Raw genomic sequence first — 22,315 nt, forward strand, 5'->3', positions numbered from 1 at the left:
GTTTTGTTTCTTCCCATCCAGTCTTCTCAGCCTGACAAGCTCTTGTTTGCAATTCCTGCTGTGTCCCTAGGATCTGACGGAAATGAGAGACAAAGCTGTGTATTATCAGCCTACCAGTGACACCTCTGCTCAAACCTCAGACCAGCATGACTCTGTAGTTTCATGTAAGGTTGGGACAAGGCAGAACCCACTGGAACTCGCTCAGGAGAAAAAGAACTACACAATTTGATAAGACATCTGAAGGCAGTCCTGTATCAAGAAGTTTTTTATGTTAGTTCAAATATCTGCTGGAACTATAAAGAAAAAGAAGGTACCTTTTATCATATGTGGTGGACTTGTAAGGTACTAAAAGCTTTCTGGGAGATGATATATAATGAAATGGAAAAAAATGTTTAAAATAACTTCAGTTAAGAAACCAGAAGCTTTTTTATTAGGAATAACAAGTACCGACATCCCAAAGGAGCAGAAAAGATTTTTGATGTATGGAACGGCTAAGGGAGCTGGGCATGTTTAGCCTAGAGAAGAGGAGGTTAAGGGGTGATATGATAGCCATGTTCAAATATATAAAAGGATGTCACATAGAGAAGGGAGAAAGGTTGTTTTCTGCTGCTCCAGAGAAGCGGACACGGAGCAATGGATGCAAACTACAAGAAAGAAGATTCCACCTAAACATTAGGAAGAACTTCCTGACAGTAAGAGCTGTTCGACAGTGGAATTTGCTGCCAAGGAGTGTGGTGGAGTCTCCTTCTTTGGAGGTCTTTAAGCAGAGGCTTGACAACCATATGTCAGGAGTGCTCTGATGGTGTCTCCTGCTTGGCAGGGGGTTGGACTCGATGGCCCTTGTGGTCTCTTCCAACTCTATGATTCTATGATTCTATTCTATGAGTCTATGAACAAGAGTCACGCAAATGTTATTGGCCCAGAGTTGGAAAGATGAGTAAGTCCTTTCCAGAGAAGAATGGCAAACGAAGTTGATGGACCACGCTGAGATGGCAAAGCTGACTGGGAAACTCAGAAACTTCATAAAAGAATGAGGGAAAAAAATATCTAGGAGACCACTGTAAGCAGATGGAAACAAGAGCAGGATTTTGTTGTGAAAAAAACATTATGGACAATACGGTTCGATATTTTAAAGAATGGAGTATGAACTAATATGCAGTTGTAGGTGTTTAAAATAATATTCCATGGATGGGATGGGGGGAAGTCTCAAGATTCAGAGAATCTCCACATACAGTGTGATTTTATTGATTTGTGTTTATTTGTACTCTATCTGTAAAACCAATAAAATGTCTTGGGGGGGGGGGAGAAGTCTTTAAAGTTTGATGTTTTTATACGTGTTGGAAGCCTCCCAGAGTGGCTGGGGAAACCCAGCCAGATGGGTGGGGTAGAAACAATAAAATTATTAAATTTATTATTATTATTAACCATTGCTGGCTGCTCTACAAATTGCAAATACATAATATTATACAGAATTCTTTCCTGGCCACGAATTTATGTTGTGAAGCACCCTGCGATTTACAGATGAAGGGCTGTATACAAATTTAATAAACAATAATAATAAAATAATAATAATAATAATAATAATAATAATAATAATGTGATCTAAAAGGTTTGCAAAGAGCAGCATTCATTCTGGGTAAGTCCTTGTCTTCCTGCTTCTCACTACAACAGTGGGGTCCCAAGCATTGACAAATTCCACTCATCCAGGACAATTAACAAGCCCTTTCCTCGCAGGCACCACAATTAAGCCTTCACAAAACCTTTTGCAACCACAGCAGCGCACTAACCCTGAATGATCCTGATCGATCCTGCCCGGTGCTTTGATGTATAATGCAGAAGCTTCTTTCCCATCAATGGCTGCACACAGGCTGCTACGCCAACGGAGCAAGCAATATCGCAAGCGGCGAGGCACTATGCAAGTCATCCCATGACAAACGTAATCATTCCTCTCCTTCCAACCTGCACTGGGCAACAGAGGATCCGGGGAAGTTCTGTAGGAGCGGAAGGGAGGCTCTCCCACAATGATTAGAGAATTTCCGCCGAAAACCAGAGATTCTTGTTTACCTCCATTAATAATCTCTCCATTAATGAATTGCACTGTTGCCTTTGTCCATTAAGGAACTGCTCTGGGGGTCCTTGCTTTTAAGCTTGTTGATTTCTCCTGGTAACTCCATATTATTGCACAGAGCATAAATAAATCACGCGCAGCGAGGGATTTTCCTTTTGTAGCTCGGTGTTCAGTCGAAGGCTCCACAATGCAACATCATGAAGGTGCTGATGTTATAGATTTCCAGGGAGGAAGGCAAGATCCTCTTACAAAAATCACAAACGCACAAACCCTGGATGAGCGGCCCCACCTCCAAGTGTCCCTATTTTCCAGGAACAGTCCCGGATTTACAGAAACCATCGCGCTTTCTGATTTGATCCCAGAATATCCCGCTTTTCCTTAGGATGTCATTAGGTATAATAGGATGTCCTTATTTTCATTGGAGAAATGTTGGAGGGTATGGAGTTATTTGACCCCTGAACCAAGGAGATAAGTAACTATACAACCTTCAGACGACATCGGAAAGCAGCCCTGCATAAGGAAGCTTTAAAAAAATGTTTAATGTTTTATTACATTTCTATATATGTTGGAAGCCACACAGAGTGGCTGGGGCAACCCAGTCAGATGGGTGGGGTATGAATATAAAATCATCATCATTGTCATCATTGTCATCATTGAATAAGGTACCCCTGACCATTAGGTCCAGTCGCAGACGACTCTGGGGTTGTGGCGCTCATCTCGCTCTACAGGCCGAGGGAGCCAGTGTTTGTCCGCAGACAGCTTCCGGATCATGTGGCCAGCATGACTAAGCTGCTTCTGGCGAACCAGAGCAGTGCACGGAAATGCTGTTTACCTTCCCGCCAGAGCGGTACCTATTTATCTACTTGCACTTCGATGTGCTTTCGAACTGCTAGATAGGCAGGAGCAGGGACCAAACAACGGAAGCACACCCTGTCACGGGGATTCGAACCACCGACCTTCTGATCAGCAAGCCCTAGGCTCTGTGGTTTAGACCACAGCGCCACCCGCGTCCCATTCGTCATTGAATAGGACATCCCTATTTTCATCAGAGCAACATTGGGTGGTATGCCAGGGTTAGTGGTAACTTGGGGCAAATATGGTGGCAGTCTACAGGAGAACCTCTTGCCTGACTGGCCTACTCAGATTAGCAATCATAGAAGGAAGCAATAGGGCCACGGAAGGAGCAGCTCACCTATGGGAAAAATGTTAAAGCATTGGGGTATTTTAGTTTAGAGAAAAGGTATTGATGGGGGGGCATGTAGAGATGATAATGCATGATGCTGAAAAATTTGATATCCCCCCCCACTAGAATGCATGGACAACTAATGAAGCTGAACGTTGGAAGAATCAAAGCAGATAAAAGGTGCATAATTACACTATGGGGTCTGCAAGGAACCATCTTCATTGGCACAACAGCAGAAAAGGAAGGCATTATCCACAACCCTCCCTACGTGCTGTGGTCCCAATACTAATCAAGTCTTTCTGCAGTTGCTATTTCCAGGTTAAAAAATAAATAAACCAACTTCAAATGACTCACACTTTTAATCTGCAAAGTTCTTCCTCCATAAAGGAATGCTGGCAGCAGATGTATTGCACATCACGAGAACTGTGTTTGGCCGAAGCATGGCGAACCTGGTCAAGAGAGCTTTAAGCTACTCACACCTCAGTGGGCAGGAATGAAGTTCAACCAAGCCTTGATAGAATGGGAAACTGGCCCCAAACTTGTGGGATGTAAAACACAGGAGCAGTCAATTACAACATTCCTAGAGTGTACATGTTTAGACATGGGGAGGGATGTTTGTCCAGCCAGCAGGTAAACTTCCTGGGACAGACTTCCTCCGCATGTGACTAGAGGTGGGTGTGGCCTCACCTGTGCAGGTAACGACAAAAGCACAGGGCAGGGGCAGCCATCTCTCTCTTCTCTTCTCTTCCTTCGAAGAAGCAACATCCACTAAGCTAAAGATGCCCTCTTGGCTCCCAGCCAAGAGAGGACAAAGGGACTATCTTCTTATAAGATAGAATCCAAATGTATATTACTTTATTAAGCTGTCTGCCTTCTGGGATCTGATGTGAACAGAATGTGAGTAAACTCTTTTTATACTTTTGTAAAGGAGTGTGTCGTGTCTTGTATTTTAAGAGGGAATAAAGGGGAAATTACCAGAGTGATTATTATAGAGGTTCTAGCGAACCTGAGCACACGCTACCATTGCAGACTTAAGATAAAGGGAATGTTTTACTCTGCTGATATTTTGGGAACTTGTTAACACAAGTTGGATAAGGATATAATCAGTCAATATATCCTCTCCTGCATCCCTGAACATTCCCACATAACTAGCAATGAAATTAAACAGAGGCAGATGGAGAGCTCTGTGTTTGGGCTATCTACCGATAAAATACACAGCTATGGGATGGGCAACCTCAGCCTCAAAGTCACAAGCTGAACATGAGTCAGCAGTGTGATGTTCCTGTAAAAAAGGGCTAATGCCATTTTAGACTGCCTTACTGGAAGTGTAGCTTCCAAGTCTCAGAAAGTGATTGTTCCATTTTATTCTGCACTAGTCAGGCTTCACTGGAATACTGTGTTCGATTCTGGGCACCAGACTTCAAGAAGGATGCAGACAAATTGGAATGGGTTGAGAGGAGACCAACGAAGATGGTCAGGAGTTTGGAAACAAGTCCTATGAAGAAAGGTTGAAGAAACTTGAGTGTATTTAGCCAAGAGAAGAGAAGACTGAAGGGAGACATGGTAGCGATCTTCAAATACCTGAAGGTCTGTCACAAAGAAAAGAGCAAAGACTTGTTTTCTGCTATCTCAAGAGAGCAGATCAGATGGGCTAACATTACAGGAGTGTAGGTTTTGGTTGAACATTCGTAGTGACCTTTTGACGGTAAGAGTGACTCAACAATAGCAGTGGCAGGCTTTGGCATAACTGTCAACCGTCCCTTATTTGGCGGGAAAGTCCCTTATCCCAGCGCAATGTCCCGCTGCTGTCCCTTATTGATGATGTTCCTTAAATTTCCCGGGTTTCAAAGGAAGCAGCTCCTCTCCCTCCCTCCGTCCCTCCCTGCCGGCCAGGGAGGCTCCAACTGTGTTGCTTGGCTGTGTTGCTCACCTAATAAGGAGTCTAAGAACGACTGGGGGGTGGAGCTTGCATGCCTTGTGCTGATCAAATCGGTCGCATTGCCTGGGGACTCGCCTTTGCTCAGCGCTTCCCAGCAGAGAGGTGACGGTGGTTTCCCTTGCTGCATCCCCTTTGCCGGGTTGCTGCGCTGGGGAAACACCGCTTGAGGCTTCGTTTGGCTGCTGGCTGGGCTTTCTGCCTTTGGCTCAGAGGGGCTCAGAAGTCGTACATCCCTGTGCTCTGAAAATCCCTTATTTTGGCTGCTGATCCCTTATTTCTGAGGCTGCTGGTCCCTTATTTTCAAATCTGTAAGTTGACAGCTATGGGCTTTGGGCTACCAAATTTCAGCAGACACCCCCTGCACCCAGTGCAGCCAAACAGGTTGCACAACCCTAACATTGCCTCTGACAATATAACCCATTATCTGGGACGGGTCTTCAAAGAAATGGTCAGAGAATACCGTAGGTCTGGATTCCACGCAGAGGGTTGGACAAGGTGACCTTTGATACCCTCCCAACCATGTGCCACAAGATGATCAAAGAGCTGCCTTTTTTAATTCATGAAAACAATCCGGTTCGCACAAGCAAGTGAACCAAGGCTCCTCTCTGCCAACAACTGGCTTTTTACGGATGAACTACTGCAGCTTTGTGAACGAACCAGGGTTCAAATCTGAGTTCAGGACTGGCCCAAGACTTTCTGCAGCTGCAGGCAAAATGCCCCAGCGCCACCCAACACAGATCCGGGCCCAGGGCCCAATGTTGCAGCTGCCCTGCCACTGCCACTGAAGATGCACCAGTGCTTACCAGTACAACATGGCTACAGCGGCAAGAGCACTGTGTCAGTGGAGCCCTGGGAGGACCGGCAGCAGCACAAAACCAGGGGTGGGGAGGAGGGGCAGGTGTGCCTCCAGAGGCAAACAGCTTCCCCTCGCCTCGAAGATAGGCCACCCCTGCCTGAGTTCAGCACTGGGTATCCTGGGATATCCCATTGCCTGTTCTGTCACTTATTCTGCAAAATATGAATGGTGGTGAATGAAACCACAGAGCCTAATGGGAAACAAGTCACAGTTTGACTCAGCAGCACATGTCAGAGAGCAGCAGCCAAAAACGGTCATTTCCCATTTTCTTTAAGATACATCTAGGAAGAAGAAGCTTTTCCGTCAGATTCACTCATGAGGCAAAAAGCAATACGTACATCCACCTTACTGGAGAACCTTCATGGGCTTATCGGTTGGCTTTGCAGACCAGGCTACTGCAAAAAAAAACCCAGCCCAATCACATTTAGACATCTGGTTAACTGCATGTAATGTGACACGAACCTTTGCATGTTTACTCAGAAGTAAGCCCCATTGTTTCCAGTGAAGTTTCTTCCTGGATAAGCGTATACAGGAGTGCAACCCAAATCTAATTAATCAGAGCGTTTGCCCATAAAGTCAGAACAGAAAAGCAAAAAAAAGGCGACGTCCAAAAGTGCCAATTCTGCAACCGTTGCGCCCAAAATCCCCAGCCGAATCAGCAAACTGCGATTGAGCCACAACTGGGTTGTTATTATCATCGCCATCTCAAACACAAAGCACACCTTTCCGCCGCGGAATCTGGGATTTCAAAAAAGAGACCATTACCTTTGAGGGACGCAACTTGCGACAAAGCCTGGGCGTAGGTGGCCGTGTTGAGGAGAGTCCCTGGAAGACACGAGGGGAAAAAGGGCCCGGAGGGACCGACGGCTCTGCTGAGGCTGCAAGGAATGGGAGGAGAAGGGGGGGAAAGGTTTTAAAAGAAGTTGAAACCCATTAAAACTCAATTAAAATTGGGTTAACTGAGGAGCTCCAGAGCCAGCTGCCTGACCTGTCACCATGTTAACCAGGACATTCGATTGCGTTCGGTGACACTCAATCTGGAATTTGACCAAGCAACTCATATACGTACAACTGCAGCATCAATTCCATCAATTCACTCGTACTCACTCTATCCTGGTATGCCTGGTGTTACAAGAAGACCCTTTTCTCTCAAGGGCACCTACCATCCCAGTCATTTTGCCTCTCTCTGCGCTGGCTACCAAACATACCGTTGATGCCTCCAGGTGGTCACTATTTTGCGAGTTGGTAAGTGCATTATGGGACGCGGGTGGTGCTGTGGGTTAAACCACCGAGCCTAGGACATGCTGACTAGAAGGTCAGTGGTTTGAATCCCTGTGACGGGGTGAGCTCCCCTTGCTTGGTCCCTGCTCCTGCCAATCTGACAGTTCAAAAGCACACCAGTGAAAGTAGATAAATAGGTACCGACCAAGCAACAGGAGCTCACCCCGTCGCAGGGATTCGAACCGCCAACCTTCTGATTTGCAAGTACTATGCTCTGTGGTTTAACCCACAGCGCCACCCGCGTCCCTTAAGCCTGATATATAAGTATGTATTAATCCTATAAAAATAATTGACCTAAAATAAAAATAAAAATGTGTGATTGCATCTCAGCACATTCAACTAAAAATAGCTGTCCTTTGACCACCTGAGTAACAGATCTTTCACTCTGTGTGTGTTAAATGAGCATGTCTAGCCCAAAAAATTTTAAAAACCCAATTATCATCAGCTATGGGTGCCGTGAGCCAAGTCTCTGGTCTTATGTTGGACTCTGCAGCATCACTGCAACTTCTTGCATACATGGCCTCTGGGCCCCACTGCGTACAACGGTTACCGCCGCTGCGTCATGGGGGGGGGGCACAGGCACACCTACCAGTATCTGCCAATTAAGATCACAATTCGTACAATGGGTGAAGTGTGCTCAACCAACAAAAGCAAAAGCCGCATTAAATATGTTATTCTTGACTCTTCACTAAATCTCTGCTATCTTCCCCTATGCATGCAAGGCCCTTTGCCTGGGTTCTGCCCCTGGTTACAGCACTGCTTCTTTCTCTCTGTTTCTGTCTCCGTGCAAGTTCACCAGCTATTTCATCCACCTGTCGCTACCGCACACACCCCTTTCCCCCCTTCTTTTACTGCCATTGTGTGCTCCCAGGAATAGCCTCGAAGCACCCCCAGACAGCGGTTTGGATTTGATATCCTGCTTTATCACTACCCGAAGGAGTCTCAAAGCGGCTAACATTCTCCTTTCCCTTCCTCTCCCACAACAAACTCTGTGGGGCTGAGAGACTTCAGCGAAGTCTGACCAGCCCAAGGTCACCCCAGCAGCTGCATGTGGAGGAGCGGAGACGCGAACCCGGTTCACCAGATTACGAATCTACCGCTCTTAACCACTACACCACACTGGCTCTCAAGTGGTGTCTTGCCATCCTCGCTAAGGCTACCCATTTCTTCAGTATGGCTTCATTGCCAGCTGAGACCTCACCTCTGCGCTATCCTGTCAAGCTCAACGTGTTGCCAACCAAGGGTGCCAACTTGAATATTGGGGGGGGGGGGGGAGGTAAGCCGCTTCACACACATAATCACATGTTGTGGCACATGCACACCATTTGAATGGCAGTGCCCATCAACTTGGGAGAGGCCCTCAAATATTTTATTGGGGAGATTGGACCTCGCCCCCAGGAATTGGCTGCTATGATCCTAACCTAACCACATTACCAAAAAAAAGGGTGTGTTTGATGTATCTCCACGTTTAGGATTGAGACGGTGGCCTGTAAGTCTCCCCCCCCCCTCCGCCCACCCAAATGAAAATTGAGAATCAAAAAATGCTTTCGAACTTCCACCCAGGACTAAATGCATATCAAATTGAGGCAAGCTTACCTCTGTTGAATCTCCAGGCTCTCCTTCTTATTCCTGGTTTGGTCAACTGGAGAGGGAGAGTTTAAGTTCCTTCCTGGGGGTGTCACCTCAGCCATCGTCTCCTTAGGTCCTTCTTGGTCTGAAGCGCCTCTCTCTGTTTTCCTCCATTTTGCCCTTCTGTTCTGGAACCAGACCTGAATCGGGAAGAAAGGAACCAATAGGCAGATTTGCTTGGGCACCAAACTATTGTCATTTGTGTGAATTTCCTTTCCTCTTCTGCTTTGACTGTAAGAGAGCATCATCTTCTGCCTATTAAAACCAGGCTGCATCAGGGAGCTACAACAGGAATATCTGCATCTCTCTGAGGCCCTTATTCAATTAAACACTACAATAAATAATTTTTGTAGGGCATAAGCACCTGATTTAAACACAGGGGGGAAATATGGGAAGGACAATTATCAAATGGAAGGGTTTTCCCCACACGTGAGAAGCCAGTGTGGTGTAGTGGTTAAGAGCGGTAGACTCGTAATCTGGTGAACTGGGTTCGCATCTCCGCTCCTCCACATGCAGCTGCTGGGTGACCTTGGGCTAGTCACACTTCTTTGGAGTCTCTCAGCCTCATTCACCTCACAGAGTGTTTGTTGTGGGGGAGGAAGGGAAAGGAGAATGTTAGCCGCTTTGAGACTCCTTGAAGGGAGTGAAAGGTGGGATATCAAATCCAAACTCGTCGTCGTCTTCTTTCTTCTTCTTCTTCTTCTTCTTCTTCTTCTTCTTCTTCTTCTTCTTTTAAATGCACCTTTGAGGTTAACTTGCATTCGAGATATGATAGCCAGCTTCAAATATCTCAAGCGCTATCACGTGGAAGAGGGAACAAGCTTGTTTTCTCCTGCTCTGGAAGGTAGGATTCGAACCAATGGCTTTATGTTACACAAAAGGAGATTGCGACTCAACATCAGGAAGAATTTTCTGATGGGAAGAGCTGTTTGACAGTGGAACAGATGCCCTCAGGAGATTGTGGACTCTCCTTCCTTGGAGGTTTTTAAGCAGAGGTTGGATGGCCATCTGTCATGGATGCTTTAGCTGAGATTTAGCTGGAGAATGGCTGTCCCAGTGCGCTGACACCAAGCTGATCTCCCACTGAAGGAATGGGTTTCCCAAACCCAAAACTGACTGTGCAGGCAGTTTGAAATAGGCACCAAAATCCCTATTTTTCCTTAGCTAAAATCCATTAAATTGAGCTCTGAGTCAATGTATAAACAAAAACCTGGCTGTATAGACAAGTGCTCAGAGCCCTCTCCTTTATCAGTTTGTGACGGCAAGGGTGGCCTTGACTGTACCAGTAGAACAGGGAAGACACCACTGGTGATTAAAATGCACCACTGGGTTATTTGTGGGGCATAGGAATTCATTAATTTCCCCCCAAAAAAATATAGTCCAGCCCCCCACAAGGTCGGAGGGACAGTGGACCGGCTCCCTGCTGAAAAAGTTTGCTGCCCCCTGCCCTGGAGAGCCACTCAGAGCCAGTCAGTAGAGACAGTTCAGAGCTAGGTGAACCAATGGTTTGACTTGGTATAAGGTGAGATCCTAACAACAGTAGGATAAAGATCTTTGCTCATGCCCTGCTTGGAGCTCCCCAGGGAAATCTGGCTGGCCACTGCCAGACAAAATAGAATCATAGAATTCTAGAGTTGGAAGGGACCCTGAGGTTTATCTGGTCCAATGCAATGCAGGAAGAAGCAGCTGTCTTGTATGGGGATCAAACCTGCAACCTTGGCATGATCAGATAGGCCTTCAGTCTGATACAGCAAGGATCTACCATATTTTTTGCTCTATAAGACTCACTTTTTCCCTCCTAAAAAGTAAGGGGAAATGTGTGTGCGTCTTATGGAGCGAATGCAGGCTGCGCAGCTATCCCAGATGCCAGAACAGCAAGAGGGATTGCTGCTTTCACTGCGTAGCGATCCCTCTTGCTGTTCTGGCTTCTGAGATTCAGAATATTTTTTTTTCTTGTTTTCCTACTCCAAAAACTAGGTGTGTCTTGTGGTCTGGTGCGTCTTATAGGGCAAAAATACGGTACTTATCGTGTTTGGAAGTTGAACTATCTCTCCCACCGCTGCTCCCTGCCATGATTCCAAGAATAAAAAAACCCTTTCTGAAGCTGGTCTTTGCATATTAAGCCAGTGCAACAAGAGCTGCCCTTAAAATGCAAACAGCAGATTCGGAGAAGAGCTTTTTGTTAGAATAGTTAAAAGAAAAAAATTAAACACACACACCAGTCCCAAACCTGCTGCATCATCCCTCTGGGTACCATTTCACTTAAATATATATATATGTTTATGCTAATAGCATGCACACAATTAACATCTTATCTAGCCTGGCCCTCAGACTAGCTGTTACAGCTTATGGAAAGTTTCTTCTCACTTTTAGCAACAATCTCCATATTGTCAATTTTGCCCCATGGCTTCCAAGCAGACCAACAATGGCCTTGGGTAGTTGATTCTGAAAACCTCACGCATCCAGAATTAAGCATATTCAGTCCCACTAATTATCAGTGGGATTAAGTAGCCAAAACCCAAGTACTTCAGTTTAATTGGGCTGTGACAAGGGAAGCCACAATCCGGTTATGCCACAGGACTTGGATTTAGCCCGACTAGAGGCAAATGTGAATATAACTGGGCTGCCCATTATTTTAAACTGAAAATAGGCTGGCTTAACCAGGTTGTGGATGTTATTATGCGTATAGAAAATCAGGCTTTCCAAGCTATGGCTAAGGAAATGCACAATTTAAAAGATGATTACAATGTGCGGCGCATTGTTATCATTCCATTTTTATTTAGCCTGCTTTTAATTGCGTGTATCAGCAAAGGCTGAATAATGATTTTATCTGCGTTCTAAATTTAGGAGACTTAAATGCAAAGCCAATTGCAGACACTTCCTTGTGTCTTAATTGAATGAAGGTCACAGCTATAACAACATTTAATTGAGCTATTTTTCATTATCATATTTTAATGACTTTGCAATGACAGTTTGCCGGCTTCTGAAGAAAGGGCCTGATGAAGTCGTTTATTTCCCTATTTAGTTTTTGTTTGACAACATCATCTTCGATTAAGACGTGGCTTTCCAGCACATTAATCATATTTGAATGAGCAAGGGGGAGAAATGTAAACATGGTTCCCTTCCCGTTTCCCCAGCAGGTCCCCAGCATGAAAGCAAAACCCAGCATCTATTGTCTGCTTGCATAATGGCTCACAACAAGGCTAAACACTCTAATTGTCACCACCCCTATCTCGCCCTTGCACCTTTCAGGGAGAAGTTATGATCTTCCACTTCTGAATGCCCAATAATTGTCCCATTTATCTCAATTTGCAGTGCAGTCTTTAGGCACCAATTGCTAAAATGGTGGGAGGGAAAACCCCAAGCTATCACCTCCAATGTACTCACAAAAAGGAGATTTGAATGTCCAAATAATAATAATCAGTTTAATTTCCCTGCACATGACCAATGATTCATGTTCAGATTTAATAATCAGGGTTGCATAATCTGATTATAGAAGAAATAATTTGTTTACAATCCCCAATTTACTGCAGTGAATTCCATTATCTCTCCTTAGCCATTGGGTTTTAAGAGATACTAACATGACCCTGGGGAAGAAAAGGCATGCTATTATATTTCCTACAATTAGATCTTTGCATAGTCTTAACCCCGAGCACCTACATAAAAAGAAGACAGAAACAGCAGGATGGAAAAACCCCATAAATAACCCGTCTGAGCTGAGCGAAAGGCTGGCTATTGCAAAGCAAGTTCTCTGTGTGTGTGGTGTGTGTGTGTGTGTGTGTGTGTGTGTGCGCGCAGCTATTCAGCATAAAGCTGGCGCCTCTGTTCACACAAACCCTTAGAATGCTGTGTTCTCACAAGCAGTGATGGTGGAGCTTCTATTTAAATACAGCTGCACCCCTTTTTCTGGGTAGCCTCCGTCCACCGCAAAGCACCTTCCATCACTAGAAAACAGGATGTGTCCGAGTTACTTCTCTGGAGCGCTGAAATGTGATTTGCAGATCAAAATGAAGTCTGGCGGCTTTTTAACGTGCTGAAATTTTGAAGCTTCTAAGTTGCCAGAGCAGAACCCGTCTTTTCTGCCAGCTCCAGGGCTAGGGAGGGAGGGGGATGTTCGGAGCAGGGAAAGGCAGCGCCTGTGGAATCTCCATCAAAAAGCTATCCCCATAAAAGCCGCCACCAGGTATCCTTCGTCAATCTTTGAGAAGACAGCTTCCGGCAGACGTCATTCCCCAAAGCAAGACAACGACTCGGCCTGAGAATCCCAGAAGCCAAATCTATGGGACTTGCACAGTTTGTGTGTGCGTGTGCAGGATTGCACCTTCGTTTATCGCCTTGGTATGAGAAAACCTTTTGCAAGAAGGAAGTCCCAACGCTGATAATAACAGAAAATGCCTCCACATACATAATAGGATGGGCTTCTGGGGAGGAATTGAGGCTGCCTGTTGATATGAATGGAACTTATTTCCTGACATTTATTTTGTCAGAAACTGGGAGGAATGGTATGTCGCAGCAAGCAACACAGGCCCTCCAAGTGTCCCTATTTTCCAGGGACAGTCCCGGATTTACAGAAGCCATCCTGATTTCTGATCTGATCCCAGAATGCGCCGCTTTCCCCTTAGGACGTCCCTATTTTCATCGGAGAAATATTGGAGGGTATGGAGTTACACAACCCCCGAGCCAAGGAAATAAGTAACTATACAACCTTTAGAAGACATGTGGGTCGCGGGTGGCACTGTGGGTTAAACCACAGAGCCTAGGACTTGCCGATCAGAAGGTCGGCGGTTCAAATCCCCGCGATGGGGTGAACTCCCGTTGCTCGGTCCCTGCTCCTGCCAACCTAGCAGTTTGAAAGCACGTCAAAGTGCAAGTAGATAAATAGATACCACTCCAGCGGGAAGGTAAACGGTGCTTCCGTGCGCTGCTCTGGTTCGCCAGAAGTGGCTTAGTCATGCTGGCCATTTGACCCGGAAGCTGTACGCCGGCTCCCTCGGCCAATAAAGCAAGATGAGCGCCGCAACCCCAGAGTCGGCCACGACTGGACTTAATGGTCAGGGGTCCCTTTACCTTAAAGGCAGCCCTGTATAAGGACATTTTTTTAATGTTTAATGCTTATGTTTTTATATATGTTGGAAGCCACCCAGAGTGGCTGGGGCAACCCAGACAGATGGGAAGGAAGTATTATTATTATTATTATTATTATTATTATTATGGAATAGGACATCCCTATTTTCATCGGAGAAATGTGGGAGGGTACGGCAACGTGAAGCAGCAGGCTCCAAAATACAGTTAGAAATGGTTTAATATAAACTGCATTGGGCTATTAATAACATTTAAAGTCTTCCCACAGTGTGTGTTTGCACACATTGTACAGGACACTAAAAACGAAGAGAAGAGGAAGAAAGGTCCACAAGGCTGCCAGGCAGTTCGCAAGTTGCTGAACGCCCTTTGTTCCAGAGCAGCCCAGGGGCGGCGAAGTGACTCCTAATCACATCAGAGGGGCTTGCCTCCTGCCACAGGCTTGCCCTGTGGTCAGAGGAAGCCCATTTCCTCCGACAGCAGCTTTGGAAAGGAGGAGAGAGCCAGCTGGAAAGAATCACATCCGCCCTGCGCGCCCCACCCTCTTCCCCACCCGCCTCTTCTTCCTCCTCCTCCTCCTCCTCGTCCTCCTCCTCCATCCCCCACCCCCCTCCTCCAATGCAAGGAAATGGATGCGCATCGATGTAATTTAGTACCTTAGAGACACGGACAAATTAGTGTAGAACATTATCACTGGTTAATTATGAATGACCGATTAATCAACCTAATCTAATATTCCACATTATGTTGATGTTATTAAAGTGCATCATGAAAATGACAGATCGGCTTCATTTGCTTGCTTTGGCCAAATGTGCAAATAGGCCTTTCCTCGCAGCCCTGGGTGGGGGCGATGATGTCAAAAACATGAAGAAGAAGAAGAAGAAGAAGAAGAAGAAGAAGAAGAAGAAGAAGAAGAAGAAGAAGAATCTTCACTCCCATCATCCAAGCCAGACACTGAGGTCCAGCTCCAAGGGCCTTCTGGTGGTTCCCTTCCTGCGAAAAGCGAGGTTGCAGGGAACCAGGCAGAGGGCCTTCTCGGTAGTGGCGCCTGCCCTGTGGAACGCCCTTCCATCAGGTCAGGTGTCAAGGAAATAAACAACTACCTGACTTTTAGTAAACATCTGAAGGCAGTCCCGTTTAGTGAAGTTTTTAATGTTTGGTGTCTTATCATGTTTTTAATATTCTGTTGGGAGCTGCCCAGAGTGGCTGGGGAGGCCTGGCCAGATGGGTGGGGTATAAGTAATAAATTATTATGATTATATTATTATTTTAAAAATGTTTAGGGGTACTCTCATTTTCCTACTCATATTGAAATACTGCCCCTCAATGAGGCCAAACTTAGATTCACAAAATGTTTAGGGGTATGCGTACCCCTGCGCAGGTCCCAATCCTCCCTAGAAAAAAGCACTGGAAATGGCTATGTGATTTTTAAAAAGAAAACTGAAGTACAGGGAAGTTTTTAGTGTTTGATGCTCTATTATGTTTTTACTAATGTTGTTGTTGTTGTTGTTAAGAGCTTCCCAGAGTGGCTGAGGCAGCATATAAGTAAATAAATAAATGATGATGATGATGATGAAGAGGAGGAGGAGGAAAGCCGTGGGAGGAGGAGAAGGAGAGGAGGATGCAGGTGGAAAAAACTTTTGCTGCTGCCCAGTGCTGGATTTTCGTACAAGCTTAGGGCCCCACTCTCTTGGGAGCCCCCCAAAAATTTAAAGGAAAATAAAACTGGATGTACATTTCCAAAATATAAGATAAAAAACAAATAAAATAAAACCAACATACAGCAAAAGTGTTTTGTGTTGTATAGGCTCATATGATGTAAGTTATGAGCCCCGCCTGCTCCCTAAAATATCACTGCTTTGCTCATTTCTATATACAGGGTGCGAACATTCTGCATGTGCAAATGGCTTTAGATACCCATTAGGTCCATAAATTACCATATAACATATATTCAACACACACAAAACAGCGACAATTTGTTGCTGACAAAAGACAGCTGGACCTATAAAGGGCCCCATTACCTTCAGTAGCTATGGGCCTCATCTAACCTAAATCCGGCCCTGCTGCTGCCCTTCCTTCCCCGCCAGGCCTGCTCCTTACCTGCACGCGGGCTTCCGTGAGGTTGATCTTCATGGCCAGCTCCTCCCGGGTGAAGACGTCGGGGTAGTGGGTCTGCGCGAACACGGCCTCCAGGGCTTCCAGCTGGCGGGGGAGCAAGAAGCCGCGTCAGGCGAGGGCAGGAGGCGACGGGGCGGGCGAGGAGAACCAGGGCCATGGCCAAGCAAGACCACCTCCTCCTCCTCCAGCGGGGGGCTCCGTCCTGCCGCCTCCGCAGAGCCCCTGGCCGCGACGCCGGCGGAGGGCTCAGCCTTCCCTGCAGCCCGCCCCGTCCAACCCAGCGCGGGCCGGTCCTTCGCGCGGCAGCGGCGTCCTCAAAGACCCTTCCCCAAAGGGACCGGCCAGGGCTTCCCGGCGGGCCTCGACTCCAACCATCCAGGGCGGGAATACTCGACGGCAGCTGCCGGGTACCTGCTGGAGGGTGAAGGTGGTCCGGTTCCTCCGCTGCTTCCGCCGCAAGAAGCCGTCGTCGAAGTCCGCCGCGGACGGGCCGCCGAAGGGCGTGGCACCTGCGGGACGGGGCGAGGAGAAGCGGGGGTCGGAGGCTGGAAGGGGCGGACGGAGGGAGAGCACACTACGCCGCCGCCGCCCGGCTGAGGCTGTGCGGAGTTTGGGGAGCAAAGAGAGCCCAGCCAAAAATGCCCGTCCCACCCCACCCCAGGGGCCTGGGTGAAGGGAACCCCGGGCTCTCCAGCACCCACCACCCCGCCCCGTCGGGCAGAGTTCGAAGCGAGTTCCGAGGGTCATCTAGTCCAACCCCCTTGCAAGGCACGAATTTCAGCTCAAGCAGCCAGAACAAATGGCCATCCAACCTCTGCTTCAAAACCTCCGAGGGTGGAGAAAGGAGTTTCTGCTTCCGATGGGGTGCCCTTCCCGCCCCCACCCAAAAAATAAAAATGCTTTTGGGACAGGGCCGTTGTCCGTTGAGGACCAAGCAACACGCTGCACCGGCCAGTCGCTTTCTGCGGGGAAGCTGCAGGTTGCATAACCAGGGACCGAAGGCCTCCCCCACTCCGAAGCGGTTTTCTCCCGCGGGGAAAACAGACGGGGCGGCGCTCCCGATTTGCAAATCATTATGCGGGTGGGCAAGGGGGACTTTGCGCCTTGGGGTGACCCAGACTCTCGCTCCGGCTCCTCCTTGGCTTCCCCCCAAAGGGCGCCACTGTAAGGCCTAGGTGCCTAGTGGGTGAAACTGGGCGCAAGCCCGAGAGAGGCGCGCGGTACAGAAGCGCAAGATCCTCTCCATTTCGGAGGGCGGCGATTTTGGGAGCAAAGAAGCTGGGGAGGCTTCGGAAAACGGGGTTCAGCGCCTCTGCTCTGCCCCCGGGACGTTTTCAAAGCTGCCACCTGGCCGGTTTGGGGCGATCGCGGCGAAATAAACGACGGTTGCGAGAGCTTCCTTTCCTCGCCACCGACGGCCGGGGGGCAGCGACGTGGCTACGGGAAACCGGAGGAGGAGAGGCCCGGCCCGGCCCTTAATCCGGACTTTTATTTCTGTCTTTTTATCGTACACTTTACGTCCAAGTTGCAGGACTTTCCAAAGTTGCCGTCAGAAAACAAGCCGGGCCGCGGCGCCATCGGGCAAACAAGGGCTACTATTTAGGATCATAAAAAGCATTCTTCCCTTCCACCCCAAACACATTCCTGGGACTGAAATCCCATTACTGGGTCCGAGCCCCATTACCTCATTTGTGACTAAATCGATTTAAAGCCTCAAACGTGCGGCGGGCCTTTTGTCGGCCCTCCTAATGGCTGCGAGCTTACAGACCACTTACGCAGCAGCGAACCTGAAATAGATTTTCGGAGGCGCTTCGCCTCCCCAGCAAAAGCACCGCGACTGCGAGCGAGTTTGCGCGCGCCGTCTCCCCTCTGGGCCCACCCAGAAATGGCTCGGATTGCCAGAGGGGCTGCTGGAAGGGTTAAGCTTAATTTAAAATTTCCTCACGGGTTGCTTTCAATGTACCCCTTTCAGTCTCGTAAATGATTTGGAGTGAGTTTCTTATTTGTCAGAAGATAACGAGAAAAGAATGCACGATTCCACTACTAGCAGTTTAGGGAAGACTGGGATACAAATTGGGGAAGGTGACCTACCTGTCAATAGTTGCCCTGCGGGGGGTGGGAATGTGTCATAGAATCAGAGTTGGAAGGGACCCCACGAGCCATCTACTCCAACCCCCTATATTGCATGAATCTCAGCTAAGGCAATAATAATAATAGTAATAATAATAATAATAATAATAATAATAATAATAATAATAATAATAATTCCCCGCCCAGCCACTATTTGTGCCTATATGTGGGTATGATTTTGTCTGAAATGAATTGATGGAGATGGACGTTTTTGCTCCTTTTTTCCGGGGCAGGGAGGAGGGTCGTCTCGGCGTATCAGGGGGAGATTTTTAGCACTATTAAAGATACTGCTTGTGCGTGGGACACCCCCTCCCCCCGATTTCTCCATACGATTTTTGCCAGGCTTCTTGAGCCCATTCTGCCGGCTTTTGACTTTCAAAATCAGGAGGTTTGACGAAGGCAAGGTTCCTTTGGTTTTCTGCCTCCTGCCCAAACTCCAGGCCACCGCCGCGCGCCCCTCTCTGTCTCAGACAGGGATGAGGCCGGAGGTTGCCTCGGGCTAAAGCGGTGGCAGAATATTCCGAAGAAACACTGGCTCTTCCCAAGACCAACCGCTGAGTGTAACTCCAGTCCCAACCCATTTACTATGAGGTGCCTGTCTCCATTTTCATCTGTGGCGCAGCTCAGGGCTGGGCTGGGCTGCGCCCCTCGGCTGGTTCCAGGGCTGCCTCCTTTGCCATAAGATGCGTCAGCCAGGGAGATCCACCGCCACCCGCTTTCCTGTTTTCAGGACAGTTAATTGGGATTGCCGATAATGGATTAACCCTCACCGCCATCTCAATGTGTTACTTGGGAGTAAGCGCCACCGAGTTCATGGAGGGCGAGGGAATTGGCTTGATCCCAACGCTGAGCCTGGTGCTGGGTTGGTGAAATTCCGAATTCTTGCAGGAACAGGGCGCGCCCAGAATACTTTGTGCCTGAAGCGGAGCCGGAAGTGCCCCCCTTCAAGGTACATAATATCCAAAGCTGGTCAAGGTAGTTGGGCACCCGAAGCAGGCAAGTTCCCACCCACCCCAGCGCCTGACTCTTCCATGGAAATAAAAATACACATGAAATGAAATAGCAAAGAACGAATCATTTGCTGCCATTTCCGCAGCCGCCTTCATTCTGCCTAATGGTAAGTGAATGGCTACTTACTCAGCGTGAAAAGGCCCGCAGGGCAAATGGGATTTACTTCCAAGTAAAAGTGCAACCATTCTCGGGATCTGCTGCTCAATTGGGGGCCCACAAGCCAGTCCGATCCCGGCTTGCACCAGCGCTGGCCAGACCCTTTGCCAATTGGATTTGGAGGGCTAGATTCAGATCAAGCGAAGGTCCGAAATCCAGCTTGGCCTTGGAAAGGGATTTGCGGGCCCGGAAGGATTTCGGATAAAGTCCAGATTCTCGCGACTCCCGGACAGAGACAGAAGGGAATAACGAAAGGAAACTCAGCGGGCGGAAGGGGTCTCCAAGACTCCCGCGCCCCTCTGCATTCCCAGCTTGGTTCAGAGGAAACCTCGAGAAAGTTTTCGACCCCTGGAGAGAAATCTCTTCCCTCCACCCGCCTTACCTCCCTGACAACGAAGCTTAGGAACAGCTTGAACAGCGGGTATTAGCTGCGGTCGCCCCGTCTTAAAATCAGATTTCACCCTGTTTCCTTTTCTCTTCCTCCTATTCACTTTGTAACGGACAAAAACTTACTGACTAGTTTTAAAGGAGGCGGCGCACGACAGCCAATGCGACCACTGGGGCCTGCCCCACAGCTCTATCCACGGCCCCCCAAGCTCTCCACCGCCACTTCGGGGCTGCTTCCGACTGACGCCGCAGAAGCCGGCTTCCAAAACTGTATGAAAGATTTATGTTGCCCCCAGGCGAGAGACGGGGGGCACCCCCCCCACCTCCAGAAAGCCTCCCGATTAAAGGCGGAACAAGAACATCTGTGCTGCTGGGAGAGGAAAGAGGATCCCCGGCAGGGCGGCCCCATCGCCCGCGGCTCTTGCAGCCGCAGAGGGGAGGCAGGTGGCCAAAAGTGTAGCCGCGGAGCGCGCAAAAAGACGCGCGCCCCAGCCGAAGGCGCTTCCAAGAGGAAGGCAATTAAGGCCGCTTCCCAACCCAGTACTCCGACGGGGCGGGGGCCGGTGGGCTACAATTTCCGAAGAGGCGAAACAGAAATAAAATAAGCAAAATGAGATTTTCTGTACGGAACGGTCGGGGCCAGCCGCTGCCTCCCTCTGCGCTCCAGGCCCAAACGCTGGGAGCCTCGCAAGAAAGGTCCGTCGAGATCGAAGTTTGCGCTCCTACTTACGGTTTGAGCTTCGACAACAACACTCACCCTCCAGCTGCGGGGGACAGTGGAAATAAAACATGGTGGCGAGAGGCGGGCGGGAACTCTGGAACAAACAGCGCAGGGAGAAGGAGGTCAGTAATAGGCAGAGGAATAAATCTCTCTCCCGCGACCCCCGCCCCCCCCCCCCAGCTGCAAGGACGAGAGGTGGTTCTTCATCCTGACCTCCAAGCGAATCAAAACAACGAACCCCCAAGCAGCAGAGCAAGAGACCCCGAGGCGCAGCGCTCAGGTGGGCCCTCTCTTTCGACGGCGCGGGCGTTTCGACGCTAGGCGAGCCTGAGAGGTAAAAGTTCCCGGGGAACTTTGGCTAAAGGATAGGTCGCGTCCGCTGTGCCAGAGGGAGCGGGGGAGCAGAGCGAAGCTCCTCCGGCCGGCCCCACATGCCGACCTCTTCGTCTTTCGAAAGAAGGGGCAAAATTTGAGGGGTGGGGGGGAGAAGCTTAGAAAGCCGAGGCAGCAATTCTGGGGGACCCTTTAGTGGCGGCGGCAATGAGCCCGATACTGGTCTCCCCACTTCCCCCGTTGCCCGAGTCGGGAAGAGCTGTTCAGCCCCCACTAAGCCCCCCAAAAAGACTCCAGTCAAGGCAAACCCGCCCCATCAAGGAACAACAAGGAAAGTGAAAGCCCTACCGAAGGCGGCGTGGAGGCAGAGGGGCGGCTGGAGGAGGCAGCGCTCGCCCGCGCCCCAGCTGCGGCTGCTCGTCCTTCTCCTGGCGTCGAGGCAGCGACAAGGCCTCGGCGGAGCCGTGCCAATGGGCAGATGTCTTGACGGAACTGTCTGCCGTCCGCTCAGCCTCTCAGCACTTGCTTTTATAATCTCACGCGTAATTGGCCTTAATCTGATTATTGCCAGCGCTGTCTACAGTGAGTAACTTGGATAGGTCTACTGGGCCTTCCAAATGACCCACGTGGTGCGTGGAGGGGGGGGAAGCGCGTCATTTCTCAGTAAACAGCAGGAATGCGAAGGGGGGAGGAGAAGGATGGGGGGAGCCCACGGGTGGGGTGGGGTGAGGATCCCACATAGACCTTCCCTAAGCAGCTCTCGCTCTCGCCAGGCTCCCCAGGCCCCGACGGGGTCCCTGGGGGCGTGCCACTTTACCTCTGGGCAGAGGTGGGCAAGCGGGGCTGGCACTTGTGCCCGGCTGCCTGGCTGGCTGGCTGGCACGTTCCTCCCCCCTCCCGCTCGCCCGCCCGCCCTCCCGCTAATGGCCCATTCGGTGGGCTTTGGCGGAGCCGCCTCGCCTTTCCAAAGCGGAGTTTGATTTTGTTCACAGCGAGGGGTCTCCGGATTGATGCTCGCTTCCCGTCTGCAAATGAGATGCGCTGGGACCCTTCGCAATTACTTTTAAAGCGCATCCGAGAGGGAGGCTCGGCGGCGAGAGAGCTGGCCCAGCCCCCAGGCCTGGGTGAAAATGAGTCTTTTTAAAGCACCCAGCTGAAAATTTAAATTCGGGGGCGCGAGATTGGATCAAATGGCAGAAACCGAAAGGGCGGGGGGACGGGATAATGGCGCGTAATTGGCTCCATAATAGCATTACACCGACATAATAGCCGCTTATGGCCCCCCCTGCCCGATTAAGTGCTTCCCTGGCGTAAAGCCTTTACGATATTAAAGGGGGAATATAATGATATTTGGGTTATTAAATGCGTGTAATTAATTTATGCACCACTGAAAATAAAGTTGGTATTATGACCCACTCAAGATG

General features: G+C 49.0%; 1 protein-coding gene across 1 annotated transcript in view; it reads right to left on the bottom strand.

Moving 5' to 3' along the window:
- DRGX (dorsal root ganglia homeobox) overlaps positions 1-21,342 on the bottom strand; it is a 40,475-nt gene extending 19,133 nt beyond the window's left edge. Inside the window, exons 1-6 of the mRNA XM_083440601.1 lie at positions 21,240-21,342; positions 20,595-20,652; positions 16,565-16,662; positions 16,136-16,237; positions 8,924-9,096; positions 6,812-6,924 (exon numbers count right to left, since the gene is read on the bottom strand). Coding sequence (XP_083296727.1) covers positions 6,812-6,924; positions 8,924-9,096; positions 16,136-16,237; positions 16,565-16,662; positions 20,595-20,628 — 520 coding nt within the window. The 5' untranslated portion in view covers positions 20,629-20,652; positions 21,240-21,342. The remainder of the gene's footprint in view (positions 1-6,811; positions 6,925-8,923; positions 9,097-16,135; positions 16,238-16,564; positions 16,663-20,594; positions 20,653-21,239) is intronic.
- Between the last annotated feature and the right edge of the window lie 973 nt (positions 21,343-22,315).

This window comes from Podarcis tiliguerta, assembly GCF_965153285.1.
Source record: "Podarcis tiliguerta genome assembly, chromosome: 5".
Taxonomy (NCBI): Eukaryota; Metazoa; Chordata; class Lepidosauria; order Squamata; family Lacertidae; genus Podarcis; species Podarcis tiliguerta.